The 17,951-nt window shown below is 37.4% G+C and overlaps 2 protein-coding genes and 1 long non-coding RNA gene across 6 annotated transcripts in view; 2 read left to right on the plus strand and 1 right to left on the minus strand.

Moving 5' to 3' along the window:
- Window positions 1–360: 360 nt before the first annotated feature.
- mwh (multiple wing hairs) overlaps window positions 361–17,951 on the minus strand; it is a 20,228-nt gene continuing 2,637 nt past the window's right edge. Inside the window, exons 1-7 of one of the 4 annotated variants that reach the window (XM_011314184.1) lie at window positions 11,296–12,401; window positions 11,006–11,198; window positions 5,979–6,051; window positions 4,880–5,106; window positions 3,778–4,069; window positions 2,750–2,968; window positions 361–2,570 (exon numbers count right to left, since the gene is read on the minus strand). In XM_011314184.1, coding sequence (XP_011312486.1) covers window positions 552–2,570; window positions 2,750–2,968; window positions 3,778–4,069; window positions 4,880–5,106; window positions 5,979–6,051; window positions 11,006–11,196 — 3,021 coding nt within the window. In that variant the 5' untranslated portion in view covers window positions 11,197–11,198; window positions 11,296–12,401 and the 3' untranslated portion in view covers window positions 361–551. Of the gene's footprint in view, window positions 2,571–2,749; window positions 2,969–3,777; window positions 4,070–4,879; window positions 5,107–5,978; window positions 6,052–10,258; window positions 10,982–11,005; window positions 11,199–11,284; window positions 12,402–17,951 lie in introns of those variants that run through there. The other 3 variants (XM_011314183.1, XM_011314185.1, XM_011314186.1) reach the window with 3 other exon arrangements.
- Window positions 7,923–9,447, plus strand: LOC105272204 (uncharacterized). The gene is made up of 3 exons (XR_892730.1): window positions 7,923–8,096; window positions 8,220–8,383; window positions 8,537–9,447. It is a non-coding gene; the product is annotated as an uncharacterized lncRNA (long non-coding RNA).
- LOC105272203 (glutamate receptor ionotropic, kainate 2) lies at window positions 14,026–17,446 on the plus strand. Its single transcript, XM_011314182.1, has 5 exons — window positions 14,026–14,271; window positions 14,453–14,608; window positions 14,670–14,860; window positions 14,922–17,024; window positions 17,096–17,446. The coding sequence occupies exons 1-5, from the start codon at window positions 14,193–14,195 to the stop codon at window positions 17,285–17,287; spliced, it is 2,721 nt and encodes a 906-aa protein (XP_011312484.1). The 5' UTR covers window positions 14,026–14,192; the 3' UTR covers window positions 17,288–17,446.

Genomic DNA, 17,951 nt, shown 5'->3' on the forward strand with positions numbered 1-17,951 from the left:
AAATATTAATTTACAGAATGTATTTTGGTTTATTAAATTTACACTTGTGTATCTTTAATGTAAAAATTTCGCAGATAATAATGACGAATTGTAAAAAAAATGAAATTCAAGTCTCATTTACGTCTCTCATGTGAACTGTGTAAATTCTCTCTATTTCGTACGCATTTTAAAAATATTTGTGATGTAAAATCCATTTATTCCTTCATCGTTTTGCGCACGTAAATTAAATCAATCCGTTCCAGTATTAAACAGTTATTGTGAAATATAAAAATTTCTTACGTATAAATGAAAATTCATCCATCACCCACGTATCCCAAAAATATTCAGTATTGACACATAATAATCAGATAATTATTATTATATAATATTGCACTTCGATAATTATTCTCAATATTCAATCATTTTTCAATAATAATTTTTAAATAAACACAAACATTCGTGTATAATATAAACTATAATATAAACCAATAGTTTAACAGAAATATAACAGAATTGTCCGATGAATTCTATTTTTCTATGAATTTTCCTTTTAAAAAACTGTTCAATTGTGGTCAGTACAGGCCTGAAATAATATCCGTCACTTTTCCCCTCTTAACAACACTAGAACCTCCAGAATTTCGCCTGCCCCCGAGAGCATCATTAATCGTAGGATTTCCCGAGTACTTGCCAGCATTGAACCGATTTTTCCCTAATCCAAAGGCATCATAAGGTCTGCCCGACGGTAAAAAAATGCCTGCGTCATTAATAGAAAATTTGTTAATTTTCTCCTGATAGAATGACTTGATAATTGGCAGATTATTATCCGTAAAATTATGCATTTTCTCAAAAGAGGTTATTTCCGAGGCATTCCACCTAGACCTCTCTTTGTACAGTTCATCATTCTTCAAAGCAGCTGGCCGATAAAATTCATTATAATGCTGATCATTCTTGAGATGATTTGAAGTCTTCCCTTGAAGTTTTGCCTTGATCCCTGGCTCCCAACTCGTGCCCCTTCTCGTCGAATTAGTCAGTTTTCTGTCAGGTGCTTCGGACTTGTCCTTCAACCGATCCTGCATCCAGGATTTAGATCCTCCGATAACAATATCCACCATCGTGTCCAGTCCCTCTTCAATCCTGTCCAAGGATTTTGTCAACTGATTAGTCCTCTCGGACATCTCCGAGGTCATAACAGGCTCCAGGTCAAAATCTGTGATGTAATGCAATCCATTGTCGCTCCCTGCTCGACTGCCCCCCCTCACAGGATTATAAACATGATGACAAGACTCTGACCGTCGAATTCTCCTCTCAGGATTTGACTTTCTCTGATTACTCAAATTCCCCAAATTCCTGGAGAAATTTTTTAAATTATTATCAAACGAATTCATACTCTCGAATTTCCTTATTCTTCCCTCGACTTTGCCCTCAGAGCGTCGAGACAAAGGGCTGGAGTGTTCTGAGCTCAAAAAATCGTGGGAAACTGATCTTCTGAGGATTTTCTTCTTGTCTGGATCATTGATCCTGTACCTCGAGTTATTCCTCTCAATTTGTCCAGCTTGAGTTTTTATTGATTCAAACTGATGATAAACTGATTCTTGTTTGACGTAAGTCTTTGGAAGATTTACCAAGGGATCGAACCCTCTCTCTGTCTTCTTGTGCTTGTTATCAATATTAATTTGTTCTTTATCTTTATTAATTGTCTCAGTGGTGGTTTTTGATAGATTGAGTCTATGCCCCTGATCGCTACTGTATCTCAACCTGGAGGCACTCAGAAGTGAGTCACTGCCATCCCCTAGAGTCTCCTCCTCCCCCTCTTCGTCGTCCTGAACATGGTAGACAATAGGATGCTCAAGAAAATCTTCCTGCCTTGTCCCTAGGATCGTTGAGAGACAAGGAGGACTTCTTCTGGGAGGCTGGGGATACAAAATAGCAGGAACTATCGCCTCCTCGATGTCTGGGCCTTTGACGACAATCTTGAGACTTTCTCCGTCGACATTTTGAGGATTTTTCATCAACAATTCATCATTACGTACATAATAGCTCACGGGTATGTCTTTAGTGTCGACATTTGATAGCAAATCCTTGGCTTTTGGTCTGTCTTTTCCTCTGGTTGTATTAGTCCTGTGATCTATTCTGTCCTGCTCCTCAGCATCTTCCACGATTATTCTCAACTCCTCGATAACGTCGTCGATCGTTGTCTCCTGATCGTTATCCATCGGTTTTGCTTGATTGAGGTGATCCTCAGGACTGCTGGATCGCTCTGATGAACTTATTCCCTCATCTTCACCGTTCGATGACAATCGCTGAGGTTTGGCCTTTTGATGGTTAGTTATCGTTTTGTAGCCGCTTCTTTTATCCAGTTGCAATTTATCGAGCTGATTCTGGAGGAGAGACACCTTTTTACTCAGCACTGTGCACGTCTCCTCAGCCCGCGCTAATCGTTTCTGGAGGTCATCAACGTCCACACAATTTTGCGACCATTTCACCACTTGTTTCTTGAGCAAATCCATGAGCCCATCCTCATTACGACCATCAACCTCCGTCAGCCATTCTTGGAGGACCCGGGGCTCTAGACCCGCCTCGCACGCCTCTGCCTGCAAAGAGACATTTCATGACTTTGCGCTCATTAATACAAAGTATAGATTATATATCATACCAACGCCCTGAAAACCCCGACTTGAAAGTCATTACTAAATATTCAATAATTTCATGTTACATGGCATTGTTAGCCATAAGGAAAGCCATACGGAAATTTACTAGTGAGAATTATTACCTGTATGTACAGTCTGGTTTGCGTGCGTGGAGCACACTTCAAGAAGGCATTGAGAAATGATATTCCTGCGACCCTCAGTGCTATCGCTGCCCTGGGGGCCAGAAGAGCCCCTGCTAAAAACCTGAATCGTCCGCCCTCGCCATATATCAATCGCACGGTGGAAATGGCTTCCGATACCGCCAAATATCCATTCGGTGTCTGGCATACCTTCGTCAATAGCTGGCAACATGAATTATTTCAATTGTGTTTGTCAAAAAATTATATTAATGTTTTAATCTTTTTTCTCTGTCGACTATCCGCTTATGCTGAATATTCCCGAACAAATATATAAAACAGACATAATTTTTTTTTTACGAGTCTTCATTACCAGGAAACAACCATTCCATAATATTCCGCCGTCATAAATATGGAGGAAAATATACGAAAAACTGACTAATTGGCTCGGAATATACTGGGGAATTTAATTTGTCTACAAAGTAGCGTTTGAGTTTATGTTCATAATTCGGTCGTTCCGTTATTTGAAGAAAAAAAAAAAGTGTAAAACCATTTTAAACTTTACGCTTTCTAAAATGTTATTCACATCTCTTTATTAATAAATAATTAATAAATGAAAAAAAAAATGGCCTGAATAAACAAAAGTTGAATGAATAAAAAGAGCCGCTGATAAATTCTGGAGAAGTCAGTGGGACCGACTGTAAACTTTAAACAAAAACTGGTTTCCCTCCGATTACATCTGTATGAAGGAAGGGTATAACGGTCCTGCGCCCAAAAACCCCTTGACCAAGAATAACTGAACCACATTCCCCATGTTTTATCGATTTCTCGAACAAGTTGGTGAATTTATTGAGCAATTTGGTCGTTTGGAGTAAATGAGTAGCGAAGGGGGAAGACTAGTCGGCTTCTGGCTTCGAGTTCCCTCCTTGAAATCAATTTTATCGATAATTCCATCTGTCATTTGAAGAAATAATGTCGCGTGATGGTGTGAATTTGGAGATGGAATAACACGGGAGAATTCACATGTAATGTACCTGAAGAGCCAGAACCCTGGACCGGTTGAGACTACTGGTGAGACATACTGCCAGGGCGAGAAGTCCAGGTTGGGCTTGAGCAAGAAGTCTCGGAGCGTCTGCACATCTCTCTGCACATGCTGCCAAACACTCGACACATCCTAGCTCATCAAGAGCTGCTCTCCTAGTTCCAATTCTCGGACCACTTTGACCACTTGTTGGAGGAGTACTCTGAACCAGTTGAACTCCGCGAAGCGTTTCCAGGAGAAGAGTTATCCCATCAGCTGGAGCTGAGGAGAATTCTTGAACGAAACTGAAAAATAAAATCATTCATGCACCAATCCGAATGAATCAGTGTCAAAAGAATATTAATTTCAGAATGACCACATGTGGTGATTTATTTGCACTCAACTAGAGAATAATACATAAAATCGATATTTATAACAGTATTTTAGCCCATTTCACCGAAATTCAAACGGTACAGTACAAAACAACTATTTACCGCATATAATTACAAGGACCTGCTGTACGTATGGATTACTACTCATTTATGTGGGACAACGGTGCAGAGAACGTTCGCCAGATGTTGGCAATCAGAAATGACAACCAGTTTTATTTATTACACTAGTTCAAAAAAATCACGACGAGGAATTTTTATAAGAGAAATTCTTTTCTAATATGACTTGTGTTAATATGTTGTTGTTTGTTGTGCATAATGAAAAAGAAAATAAAAGTAAGAACTAAAAGAGGAAAATCTTAATTTTTTGTAAATTTTTGAAACGTTACTCTGTATGCATATGAGTTTGAGTTTAGAGAGGAAGAATGAAGCAAAAGAAGTGTGTAATGATGGGGTACTGGCTAAAGTAAAACAAAAAGTCTTATCCGGACCAACTTGTGGGGTTGTGGCTTCGCTTATTTTCCCTTTGTGCTGAGCCTTTTTTTTCACTCTATGTTTTTTATTTTTTTTTTTCATCTCCACCACCATTTTTCTGGTCGATGGGTATCGATAGATATACCAAGAGGTTTTATTTTTACTACTCATTGATTAGTTGAAAATTAATTGCGAGTTTCCCTCGGCGATCCGAAAATAAAATAAATAGAAATTGTTGGTAGTAATTCTCACCTTGGAAATGCCACTCTGAGATCAGCTCTGAGTTTATTGAGAAGTTCACTGACTGATGTGAATTGCCTGAGTGTCATTTCTCCACTTCCTGATACATATCCTGATGAAGAACTCGTTGTAGATGGTAGAGTACCCTGAGAATCCTGAACACTTGTGGGTCGTCTTCCCCATCGTCGAAGGGCCATGGCATAATCTTCTGCATTGTACGTGGGTGGACGGAGACGTTCCTGTAAATAAATCATAACTCCATTTATGGGGGAAAGTCATTCGAAGAAAGAAGGAAAAAAATGTCAGGAATATTTCATCGAGTGGCCGGATAAAAATAATATTATAATAATATTCTGAATATATAATTCAATTGTTATCAGTGGTGGGTCTGTGATAATCATGTAATTGTCATTCGATACACTTCCTTTAGCACTAAAAAGTCAATTTTGTCAAGAATTTTCTCACAGAGAATACAAACCAAGCCATAAGTAAGGGGAGTGATTAGATCAGCATATTTATCACCGGAAGTCGGTGACTGGAAGGTAAACGAAAAAGTATGAGAGATAAAAAAAAAGACGTATGCACATAAAAAAACTTGCGGTTGGTTGGCTCGTTTATTGGGAAGGGAAAAAGGACTGAATAGACTGAAAAAAAATTTATTTTGTGGTCTCACAGGGCAACATTGAAAGCCGACGAATAAAACATTTCCGTGTGTTCATTCCTTTCTCGCAAACCACATCGCCATATATTAACTCAAGTTTCATATTTTTTCTCGTATATCAACTAAGAATTTTGAAAATGCATTCGCGATGGAGAGAAGCGCTAGTGAGAGCTCAGAACAGTTCATGAAATAAAAATGAAAGCTTATTTCCAAAAAGGAAAGATAATACGGAAAATAATCACTCGAGCAATTCCCCACTTATTTTTTCTTGGATGAAAAAACGGAAGTCTCATAAAAATAACATTTATTTTCTGATGGTGAACCATTGTTTTCGTAATGACAGTGTCTCTTACAATTTACAAATTAATCCCAATCAAGTGTCTTTAATGAATATTCAGGTCGCACGCAGTCACATTAATGGAGCATTAATGAATGAATTAATGAATTCACCTTATCCTGTTGGAGACTCCACGGTTTGACTGCCAGCATTTCTTCCTCAGCATTTGGTGCCATTTCGGATTCGCTGGAACAAAAAATCAATTCAATGGTATTAATGAGGAAGTGTACCTAGGAGCTTGGAAAGCCCTATATTTGCCAGGTGAATCTTCGGCCGTGTTTGGATATCGGTACAATTCGGAGGGCCAGTGAAGTTGTTGAAGAGTCAAGTGACTCTTCAGTTCGTACATTGAATGTTGGATAATAATTGTGGACATGGTGTATCGACGCAGCCGGTGAGTTCCCCTCCCCGTCGTGGGATTTTCAAACGGTAAATAGCCACGACGCGGTCGTTCCTTCGAGATGGAACGGAATCAACGTGTCGATCACCCCTTGGATTACCATTTTTACCATTTTTTTTTTTTTCATTATTCAGAAACCATGAAGAAACTTATCAATCCATCATTAAATCTTGCCATTACACTCAATTAATAAAATAACCACCCCTTTCATTCAATTTTCCGCTGGTTAAGGGGAAAAGGAAAAATTACTCTGGAGAAGGTGATGTGGGGATGATTTTTTTATTGGCGATAGAGAAATGGAATTGGGTTGTGGTCATGTTGAATGTTGTGATTGAAAATAACAGTGGTCGAAAGAGTGAGGTCCATAAAAGAAGGAGAAAAGGACAGGCGGTGTGTGAGGACGGTGAGGACAGCCAAGGCATTGACCCGTGTGCTGTTAGTCATGGGTACATACACGCAAACACACACAGCCCATAGTACAAATGCACTTGCGATGAAGAGGACGAGGAAAGAGGATGTCCGACATGCGTTACCTTCAAACTCCAGGTGTACCAGGGTGTGCCAAATAACATGGCCCAATTAATTATATTGAAAATGGATTTATAGTTAGCAGCACGTGCCCAAGGCACAGAAGCACTGCAATAATATCAAATTCACTTTACGCATGATCTCTGAACCACGTGATTGTCGTGAGTTTCAATGTTACTAGCCCTTGTAAATTCAAGGTAGATAAAGAAGTGGTGATCATTGAGGCATGCCACGATCCAATCTCCCTTTTATTACTATCCATGCTTCTATTCTTGTTTATCGACTTAACGGTCGTGATATAGATGGTCAAGCAACATTTGATGCGATACGGAAATCTTCTCTACGCCTATCTACAATCAATAAATTCCCTTGAATGAGGCTGATTGGCCCGGTCATTCAGTCGGCATGTGAAATTTATCGATATCCGTTGACTATTTTCAATGATACTTTGATGAATGTGTCGATTTGTTGAGTTTTACCTAGCAGATTGGCGCCATCGGTTGCTTCTCCATCAGCCGCGTTCCTTCCTGGATTTAAACACCAGCTATTTCATATCTTACGTATAACTTTGAGATAATGATCAGACTGGCAGAAGCGTGAATCATTATAAATACGCAACATACTGTGCACATAATGTGCAGAAAAAATGAAAAAGTCCACCAGTTTAAAATTAACCGAGTGATTATGATTTATTTAATTTTCCAGAATGCAATGACCTCATTAACATGGGAATCTAGTGCGTCAGTGAAAAGCGTCAAACATGTCGTTCTGTTTGCAACAATTTACTATTTTAAATGCCTGCAACGAATTCCAACAACGGTAAAAGTAGCTCGAGTTTGCCTCTTTTATTTAACGATGCAGTTAGAGAAAAATAATGGCTTTCCATTTGCTACTCAAATATATAAAAATGAGTGTTCGTCAATTGCCCCCGTGGACTCAATGAGATATGAACAATTGTTTGCCGGAGGGTTATTTAAAATTTTAATTGTTGATAGAATCATTGGAAACCGTTACGCGGTGAAATGAAAATATCAACATCGGTGCAATGCACTTGGTAAATAGCGTGGGGATTATTTATTATGTCGAGATACTCGACTCATCTGAGTAATACGTCAGTTTCACACGAGCAAGTCACGACACTGAATTCTGAGTGGGTGGAGAGACTCTCTTGTCAGTTATTGTCTTCATATTTCTCTGTTGGATTTATTCATTTGATTCTACTCGATTGTATTCACGCTGTTGTTGAGAATTTTCTTCATCTCTAGGAAAATCATTACTTTTGTCAAGTAAATTTACTTGACAGGTGAGTTGATTTACCAGACAGTAATTTTTTTTCACAGTGTTACAAGTCCACGAGAATGTATCAATGATTATTATTATTTTTTTGTAATTGCTAATGATAATGATTTTGATAATTGACTGACAGAATGAAAACGGTGAGCGTTGGATATTATGAGGTTGATTGTGAATAGTCGGATATTCACCTGGTATCGCACACCTCCATCCTCATCATATTTTCATTATAATACAATCTCAAAGCCGCGAGTCAATTATGCGATCGCGTGTCTGAGGGAATCTCTCGAGTTTCTGGTTGGTGTTACAAAATACAAGCCGTATATCTTGCCAATTGATCAGCATAATTACTGTATTTATGATGAAAAGATTGTATTATCGGTTTTTCATTCCTTCATTAAATCAATGATTGTTGTGTAATGGTTAACAAAAATTATTATAATCGTATAGGAAAATAGTGGATTCATACCGATGGGATTGTGGAAGAAATGGGGGAACCACTGTTTTATTATGCTTGGCATTAGAATAAAGATAATTTGATGAATGGTGGGATAGAGAGGGTGCAGGTCCACTTGTGTCTTCATCTTCAATACAAGACTCATCCTCATCCTCATCTGGAATATGTGAGTACTCAGAGTCCATAACTGTATCTTTTCCGTGAGCGTTATATGCGTACCCATTGCGCGTAATACGCGCAACTCATGCAGGAAGTCTAAGCCAGTCATCCGAGAGAGAGAAAAAGAGATAATTTTCACGCTGAATTGTTGGAAAAACTCGATGGCCAAAGAATTCTCGTGAAAAAGGTGAAGACAAAATTGAAAACTACCAATGTACAATTTTCTTCATAGAAAATAAGAAAATCAAATCCATGAAAATGCCCTTTTCAGTGCATGCATCTAAACCAATTGTTTCTTTGTGTATTGCGTGATCAATTGATGGGAAAAATTCCCAAACGATTTATTCAATGCAATGGTGAAGAAATATGGAACACGTTGTGTAGAACAAGGCAATTCGTCTATGATGTCTGTGTGGAAATTTTGGCATGACAACTTTTCTCTCCCACTTGAGATAATTTATAACACCATAAACCATAAACTAGCACAACTTCCTTGGTAAATATATACCTTGAAAATTTATAATACGAAAGATACTAATGCGACAGACAATCGTATGTCATTCTTTTCATTTACCTTTTATGAATGGAATCTAGGACTCGAGGGTTTTACATTACAATTTCTCGAGTTTCATTCGAGGAAAAAAAGAAATCTTTCTGATTAGTGTATTAATATTGGAACTCGATTTAATTTTCTTCCGTAGAAAGGATAAAAAATGTTAATAAGTCGATTCATATGAATAATTTGAGAGTTGAAAAAATTTTGGATATCGTTTGAATGATAAAAAGAAGCCCAGTAATTTTAATAAATGCCTCGTGTCGAGGTGAAATCACTATATGAAAAATACTGTCGCGTGACTAAAAAGCGGACATTATTCCAAGGGAAAAAAAGTACGTCATCTTCGCGCACCTAGATGTGACGCGTTCTCGTTACGCTCTACATTTCAAATTGACATTCAATACGTACTCTGTGGTTATGCTAATATCCATCTGTAGATATTGCACTGTTAGAGGAAAAATGAAAATTTCATGGACTGTTGAGTACTGGTTTGTTAGGACAGTGACCCTGAACATGAACAATTTATCCTTAAAAAAAATCGGGAAATTTTTTCAGAGTAAATTCGACCGGAGATTGAAAATTGTAATTCAACATTTTTTGTGGAATTGCAAGGGGGAAAATATGTTTATCATTTCCACAACGAGGTCAACTGATTATTAGAGAAACCTTGTTATTATTTTCGATCATCGGGTATTCGATAGTATCAGTAAAATGGGGAAAAAAAATAATGCAAAAGAAAGAAGTTAACAATAGGTTCAGTGTAACAAGCGAAATGCAATTTACTATCACCTGAGTCGAAGCAATCATATATCCACACAGACAAGACGTGGAAAAACGTTTTCCATCAAAAGACATTTGCATATGAGAGTTAATAAAAGAAAATTTTCCTCCAAATTTGTCACGTCCCGCACCATTCAAAAAATTCAATGATCTCTCCAAAAATTGTTCCACTCACATTCGAAAACCTAAATAAATAGATGAATTTTTAAAAAATACATACTTTCTCAGGAAATGAGTGATTTTCTCAAATAAAAATCATGACACGCCCCAATCCAGAATATTTTCACTCACGGCAGGGCAACACCACATGAAAACCAATTTTCATTTGAAAATCCAATGAAATTAATATCTTCATTAATATTATTATAATATTATTATAATTTTTCTATTGAAAAGGTGTTTTCATCGGCTCAATTTAGTGAAAATAAAAATAATGTGCCATTGTTTGCGTATTAATTGGAAAGATTGACCGAATGAAAAAAAAACTTTTGGAGAAGCTCGTGAGCGTCCGATCGCCGGAACTTTACTGAAGTTTACTGACAAGCCGGAGACCAGAGTGTATGCCGGTGTAGTGCCACCTGCTTGTTAAGTGTAAAGTACACAAATGTGTGTACGTCTGTTGTACTTGTGTGCTTGCTTGAAAGGAGATGCGCCATGCATTTAACAGGAGTGGGAGCAAAGAAAACCCATAGTAGCACGAACCTTCAAAGCTTGTCATTAAAATTTATCATTACTATTACGATTATTCCCATTAATTGTTCATGATTATTGTTTATTTTTTGAAAATTTTATAACTCCTGAATAAATTATTCATAAGAATTTATATCTCCTAAGTGAATGTTTAAAGTCAAGATGAATAATTTTCACCAGAGGGTACAGGCGATTTCTACATCGTCTCCGAGGGACTGCTCGAAGGATCGACGAGAGAATAAAAACGATGGGGGAATCGGTAATAAAGGAGTCTTACCTATCCAAGATAAATGATCCCCGATGATAATCACATTCACTACATCTCGACGAAATTTCCGAATCATTTTTCCCATGAATTTTTCGCTGCTCCTTGTCCCTCAGTAATCCATTCCACGTACGATTGATGACATTAAGGAAGTAAGATTTTTTCCTCTGCCTCCGTGGCACTTGCGATCTCGAATTCCCCATGACTAAACTCCAATTATTCAACGTAAATAATAAATAAATAAAAAATCCAGGTGCCTCTTCATTAACGGTTCATACTGTTCATACTGACTTGCTGCTCACCAGACGCTCTTAATTTGCTAGGTCGAAGAATTCAAACTTGAATTTCAACGTTCCATCCTCTGCCCCTGGAATTCGTAATTTTACAACTCACACACCCCCCACACTTCCCTTTTTAATTAACATCTTCCATGAAATCATCAATTAATAACTCACAAACTCGATGAGCAATTTTCCCAATAACAAAATCATTTGTCGATGAAAATTTCATTACAACGCCGATGAATCATATACTAATTATATTATAAATATTAATTTTATATAATTTGAATTCCGTTTTCCATTGCTAGTTGTAAAATATTTTTTTATTGTGACGTGTCTTTAAAATTTAAAGCAATTATGGTGCCGTGATTTTTTTTGACAGATTTATTGGAGTAACTTGGTAGTAAAAATGGCAAGTCAGTAAAACAAGACTCCATTACAACTCGAATTGAACGTTAACACACCGCAGGTTCGATGCACAGTGTTACATCCCACCATCTCGAGTAATTCAGGTAAGATCACGCCAACTTGACCCAAACACTAAAAATGCCAATCCACTCCGTTAATCAACCCGAATGCATAATTTCTGTGTAAGTGGGTTAAACCATCGAAATTTGCCACCTAAATTCCCACCTAAAAGTTCCATCATCACTGCAACAATCATCTCAACTACCCGATTATAATATTATCAATAATAATTAATAATTATAGTAGCCACCACTTGAACTTTTACCAGAACATCTCCTATTCAATACCATTATTCAATTTTTCAACGCTCACTGGATATGGATATTTAATATAATAACTATATAAATTCAGGATTGGAAAAAACGCGTGATTCGAAATGCTGTCCTTGGGATGCGAAAACACGGAATGAACTCAGACGACACCGCACTGGTAATAAAAGCCCGGAAGTTTTATTTTCTTTTTCTTTTCATTTTTTTTATTCACTTGCTACCGTTTCGGGTGCACAATTCCCCTCGTTTTTAATTGCACATTCAAGAGCAATTATATGTATAATATTTTCTGTGGGCTCTGGGCAAAGCCAAGGTGTACCTCACGTTTGGGTTGATCTGGTGGTTTTGGTGAATATTATTCAAAGGTATAGATCAAAGAAGTCAGGACGAGTGTTGGGAGGTAACTGAGTTGCACGTGTAGAAAAGGTCTTGTTATAGAGAAGACTGATATAAAAGCTGGAGAGCAATCGCCACGCGAATGCAATCGACTGTAGGATACGGAGGAGGAGTTTGAGGTCGACTTTGGAGAGGATAGGATTTCTTGGGTTCTAGGCTTTTACCCAGACAGCAAAACTTTCCGATCCACTGATATTTACCAGCAACTTTTATATTTTTTCCCTCGGCAAAATTCTCGACGATTCGCCGTTAATTTGACGCCCTATAAACGGACATATACAGATGATAACACAACCAAATGTTTTTCTGCTAATGAACATGGAGATTAATGAAATAACTATTCACATTTCATTATCACGATCGCTTTCTGACATTCCCTAGTCATTTATCTGTAATTAATTAATTAATTAATTATAAAAACAGAGTGGAAATATGTTGAAACTTGGCGTATGATATGAAATATATGAAAGCCATCATTGTAACTGTGCTAGAGCCCAGCAAACTCTCAACGTTATGATGCTTGACCTCCGCGGCCATTGGCTTTAATCATTTTTTCCTATGCTTCAATCTTTTTTTTTATTATCCATCGTTCGTGCACTGAATGGGTGTGACCGAATGGAATTGCAGGTAGAGAGATGATGCTGAGGGGTCAAGCAACGAGTCACGGATAAACGCAACTTCTCATCGTCGTGGGAGAGAATTATCTCAGAGAGAGTTTTCTTCATCATTCCTCTCAATAAATAAATGTCAAGAGAGCATTTGTAACATTAAGGGCACATGGGCAACTTCATTATTTTCAACTTAAGCACGCAATATTTAAAAAAATGCAGGTAGTGTTTTTTTTATTGAATTTTTATGTACACATATTAGAGAGATCATTGTTGGAGACAACATTGTCGAGTTTTACTTTTACTTTCCGTTGTATAACGAAAGTTTTCCCTGAAACCCCTACCGCTTGGAAAATCTCGTGATCAGACAATTGTTGTGTAGGAGTACAATTAATTATACAAGATAAAATTGAGAAAAAGAATGTTTATCAATTTTTTATCAATCAAATGAGCGTGATGAAACACGCTTGTTTGGTGAAAAAAAAATGATGTCCAGAGGAACATTAACTGGTAGCATTTCTCGTTATACTGTTATTTCGCCTAGTATAGGCGAAGGTATAGGTTCTTACGTACATGGAACCCCGCGGCGTTCTAGTTTTCCTTTAACGAGAAAGTAATATATCGAAGTATTGTGACATTGCACCTTACTGGTGAGACGAAAATTCCAGTTAGAGGATGATGGAAAAAAAAATAGCAAAATCCCAGACGGTTACACCCATTTTTTATTTTATTCGTTACCGTTATATTTATCTATGATAAATTTTATGCTGTTACTCGGGTTTATCTCACGTTAATCAATTTCAACCCGATACAGAAATTTATATTTGCACTATAGGTGGGATAAATAAATTTTTTCGAAATAGAAAAAAAAAGGAAGAATGAAAGTCATAGAAATCCATTTGAAAATTTAATTCTGTCACTGAAAATCGCAGTTGCAGACCCCCTCCAGGGCTAGGGGCTAAATTTAGGCCCGGTGACTAAATTTAGGTCATTTTTGGTAGAAGCTCGGTCGGCCCTCACTAAATCCTCCAAAAACCTGACAGTGTCTTTCGGAAATTTGTCTATCTTAATTCGTATACTTTATTTGAATGATTTGAATAATTTTTCGAAATATTAAACACCCGCACAAAAAAAGCTGGACTCAATGAAATCCTTCTAAAAATTGTGAATCGTCAGGATGATGGTATTTACTCTGACGTTTATTTTTCTGACAGTGATTCCGACGGCATTAAGTGCTCCAAAACCTGTGAATATTGGTACATAAATCTTACGAATAATTTATTGTCATTACATTATGTCATCGAAAAATGCGAATGAAAATTTTATTGAAGGAGACAAATCAAACGAAATATTTTCAACGAAGGATCTCAATGATATTGTGATTTTTCTCATGGAAAATAATATCAATAATTAGGTAACTCAATATTTTTTTCATAGGAGCAATATTTCACGAAGAAGAGGAGGCAAATCACTTGGCATTTACTAGAGCTCTTGGAGAACTGAAAAAAGACGCTCTCATATCAAGTTATGAACTCAAACCGATTGTCATATTTGTAAATTCCAGTACTGACAGCTTCAAAACTTATCTTGCCGGCAAGTCTCTCATAAATTTTTCCCTAGTGTTATTTATAATATAATTTATTATAAAATTTAGCTTGCAGTCTGATTGAGCAAGGTGTAATAGCAATATTTGGTCCTGGGAATCCCTTTACAAGCAATATCGTCTCGAGTGTAACAACAAAATATCATATTCCTCACATAGAATATGTATTCAGGCGAGCTGACGACACCAAATACACGGATACAACAATTAATATGTATCCAGATGGAGACATAATTGCAGATGTATGTAACGATAAATATAATTGATAAATTAATTGAAAAAAACAAAGGTGATTGTTCACAGGCCCTCGCTGATATTTTTGTGAGTATGCACTGGACGCAATTTACTGTACTCTATGATACGGATGATGGTTTATCACGATTACATAGAGTACTGGAGAAACATGGGCCACATGATTTTCCAGTGACGATACGTCAATTGAACCCAAGCATTGACAAATTGACTAATGAACCGGACTATCGACCTCTGTTGAAGGAAGTGGCCAATTCATCGGATTACAATGTTATATTTGAAGTTAAACCACCTAATCTTCGAAGAATTATTCAACAGGCACATGACGTAAAACTTCTTCGGGATTACTATCACTATCTAATCACTGATTTGCATTCACCAACGGATATGATGGTGGAAATTCTGAACAAATCAAGTGCAAATGTGACTGCTCTTCAATTATTAACGGACGATGTCACCGAATACGATTTAACAACAGTGGAGAGTGCTGTATTATTCGATGGGGTTTTTTTGCTCAATGAAGCTCTAGAGCTGTTCAACAAACGTAATATGAACGATGAAGAGGAGGCTGTAGATATCGAGTCAGGACCATACACCTGCAGTTATCCTGAAAATGTTGAAAAATATAAGGCTGGAGCGACACTAATATCTCTGATGCGAGAGGTAACGACAGATGGAAGTGTCAGTGGACCAATAATTTATCGTGAAAACGGTGCGAGATCCTTCAAGTTGATATTCAAAGAATTTCACAATGAGAGAATAGCAACATCTGGTCATTGGGATGATGGAGAATTGATGGTGAGCAGTACTCAGGAGGATCGTGAGGCCCAGGCACAGCAGAGCATTGAAAAACGCAAGTTTCTGGTGACTTCGAGAAAGCAAGAGCCTTACATAATGGAAGTAACAGATGGATCTACCAGAGGTGTACAGTATGTAAGCCCAAACAGACGCTTTGAAGGATATGCAATTGATCTAATCGAAGAGCTCTCACAATTGCTCAAATTTACTTATGCATTTGAACTGGTGCCCGATGGCGAATACGGAAGAGAGGATCCTGACACGAGACAGTGGAGTGGTCTCATCGGTCGTCTCCTCCGACGAGAAGCGGATTTGGCAATATGCGATCTCACCATAACAAAGGCACGTGAAAGTGCTGTTGACTTCACAATGCCATTCATGGATCTTGGAATAAGCATTTTATTCGCCAAATCAGAAGACAAGGAGCCTGAGCTTTGGTCATTTCTCTCACCATTTTCAGCAGACGTTTGGATGTATATGACAACAGCTTATGTCCTCACCTCCGTTTTATTCTGGTTTCAAGCGAGAATAGCTCCCGATGAATGGATTGCTGCTCATCCTTGTGAATCCGAACCCGAGGAACTTGAGAATAATTTTACACTGCTCAACTCACTCTGGTCATTTGCTGGGACACTTGTACAACAGGGTTCGGATATTGTTCCAAGCGCTGGATCCCTCCGAATGGCAGGTGGAATGTGGTCTTTCTTCGTTCTTATAATGGTATCCTCCTACACTGCTAATCTCGCTGCATTTCTAACAGCAACAAAAATGGATGTGTCTGTTAGTTCTGTAACAGAACTCGCTGGTCAAACTAAAATCAAATATGGAGCTGTAAACGGTGGTTCAACATCTGGATTTTTTCGCGGTTCCAATACATCAATGTACCAGAGGATGTGGGCAACAATGAATGAAGCTAAACCTAGCGTTTTTACCAAAACCAATGACGAAGGAATAGAAAGAGTAGCCAAAGGCAAAAAAACTTATGCCTTTCTCATGGAATCCACTGGTATAGAATACGCTATTGAACGCGATTGCAATCTCATGAAAGTTGGAGATCTGCTTGATAGCAAAGGATATGGAATTGCCCTACCACCTAATTCCCCGTATAGGACGCAATTTAGTGAAGCCATTCTTAAACTTCAGGAGCGAGGAGTTTTGCGAGAGTTAAAGAAAAAATGGTGGTTACAAGGTAGTAAACAGTGCACTGCTAATGCACCTGAACCTTCTTCTGGCGAGTTGACAATGGCTCATGTTGGAGGTGTCTTCTTGGTTTTGTCATTCGGCCTCATTTTGGCTTTTGTATTTGCAATCATTGAATTTATCTGGAGAGTCAGAAAAATTGCTGTTGATGAGAAAGTGAGTAATTTGGATTTTTTATCATTTAACAATCATAATCGATGAAAAAAAATTATTTAAAATCACTTCAGATCCATCCACTTGATGCTTTCATCGCTGAATTGAAATTCGTCCTGAATTTCCGAGCTGAGACGAAGCCAGTCAGAAACTCAAAGTCGGCCCAGAGCAGTCGTAGTTCGACCGAGGAATTGACCAATACAATTGCAGGAGAACGATCCATGGGTGGATCATTTATGCAACTCGACATTTTAGACAGAAAGTGACGATGAAAAGCTAAGCTATTCGATCAGTTAATCCACGAGCGAAGGGGAATTCCATAAAAATTGTGGGACGTAATTGAATTCTCCAGTACTGATTTTTTTTTCACTAAATATTTTATCCCTTAGCTTCTAATTGTTTAATTTAAATAAAACCCACCTTGTCCAAAGAAATTTAATTTTTTTGCCCCCATGTGGCCTTTACCCAAGTCCAATTAACATTGGATCATGGGGAGAGGGAGGGTGCCACACAATTTATTTTTTTTTTGTAAATGACTAAACAATCGAAATATCGTTTAAAAACTGAATACCTACTCGAATCTCCTGTTCTCCTGATACTTTTTCGAAAATTTTGGATTTGAAAATTTCAGTGAATACCTCCTCGGATCTCCTGTTCTCCTGATATTTTTTCGAAAATTTTGGATTTGAAAATTTCAGTGAATACCTCCTCGGATCTCCTGTTCTCCTGATACTTTTTCAAAAATTTCTAATTTTTCAATTTCTAGACTTATAGTTTTTTTTTTCAAAATAATTTCATTTTTTTTTTTTTGTAAATGGCTAATCAATGAAAACATCGTTTAAAAACTGAATATTTCAAAATCGAGAAGATATCCAGTGAAATTGAAAAATTAGCAATTTTTTAAAACGATACTTTTGCAAAATATATACT

Source organism: Fopius arisanus, unplaced genomic scaffold, assembly GCF_000806365.1.
Source record: "Fopius arisanus strain USDA-PBARC FA_bdor unplaced genomic scaffold, ASM80636v1 scaffold00149, whole genome shotgun sequence".
Taxonomy (NCBI): Eukaryota; Metazoa; Arthropoda; class Insecta; order Hymenoptera; family Braconidae; genus Fopius; species Fopius arisanus.

What these genes read in the sequence shown, in the direction of transcription:
- LOC105272203 (XM_011314182.1), top strand. Translation starts at nt 14,193, where the DNA reads ATGATGGTATTTACTCTGACGTTTATTTTTCTGACAGTGATTCCGACG. An exon ending in CTTCAAAACTTATCTTGCCG is followed by an intron (nt 14,609 to 14,669) that starts GCAAGTCTCTCA and finishes TATAAAATTTAG; the next exon opens with CTTGCAGTCTGATTGAGCAA. An exon ending in AAATTGCTGTTGATGAGAAA is followed by an intron (nt 17,025 to 17,095) that starts GTGAGTAATTTG and finishes AAATCACTTCAG; the next exon opens with ATCCATCCACTTGATGCTTT.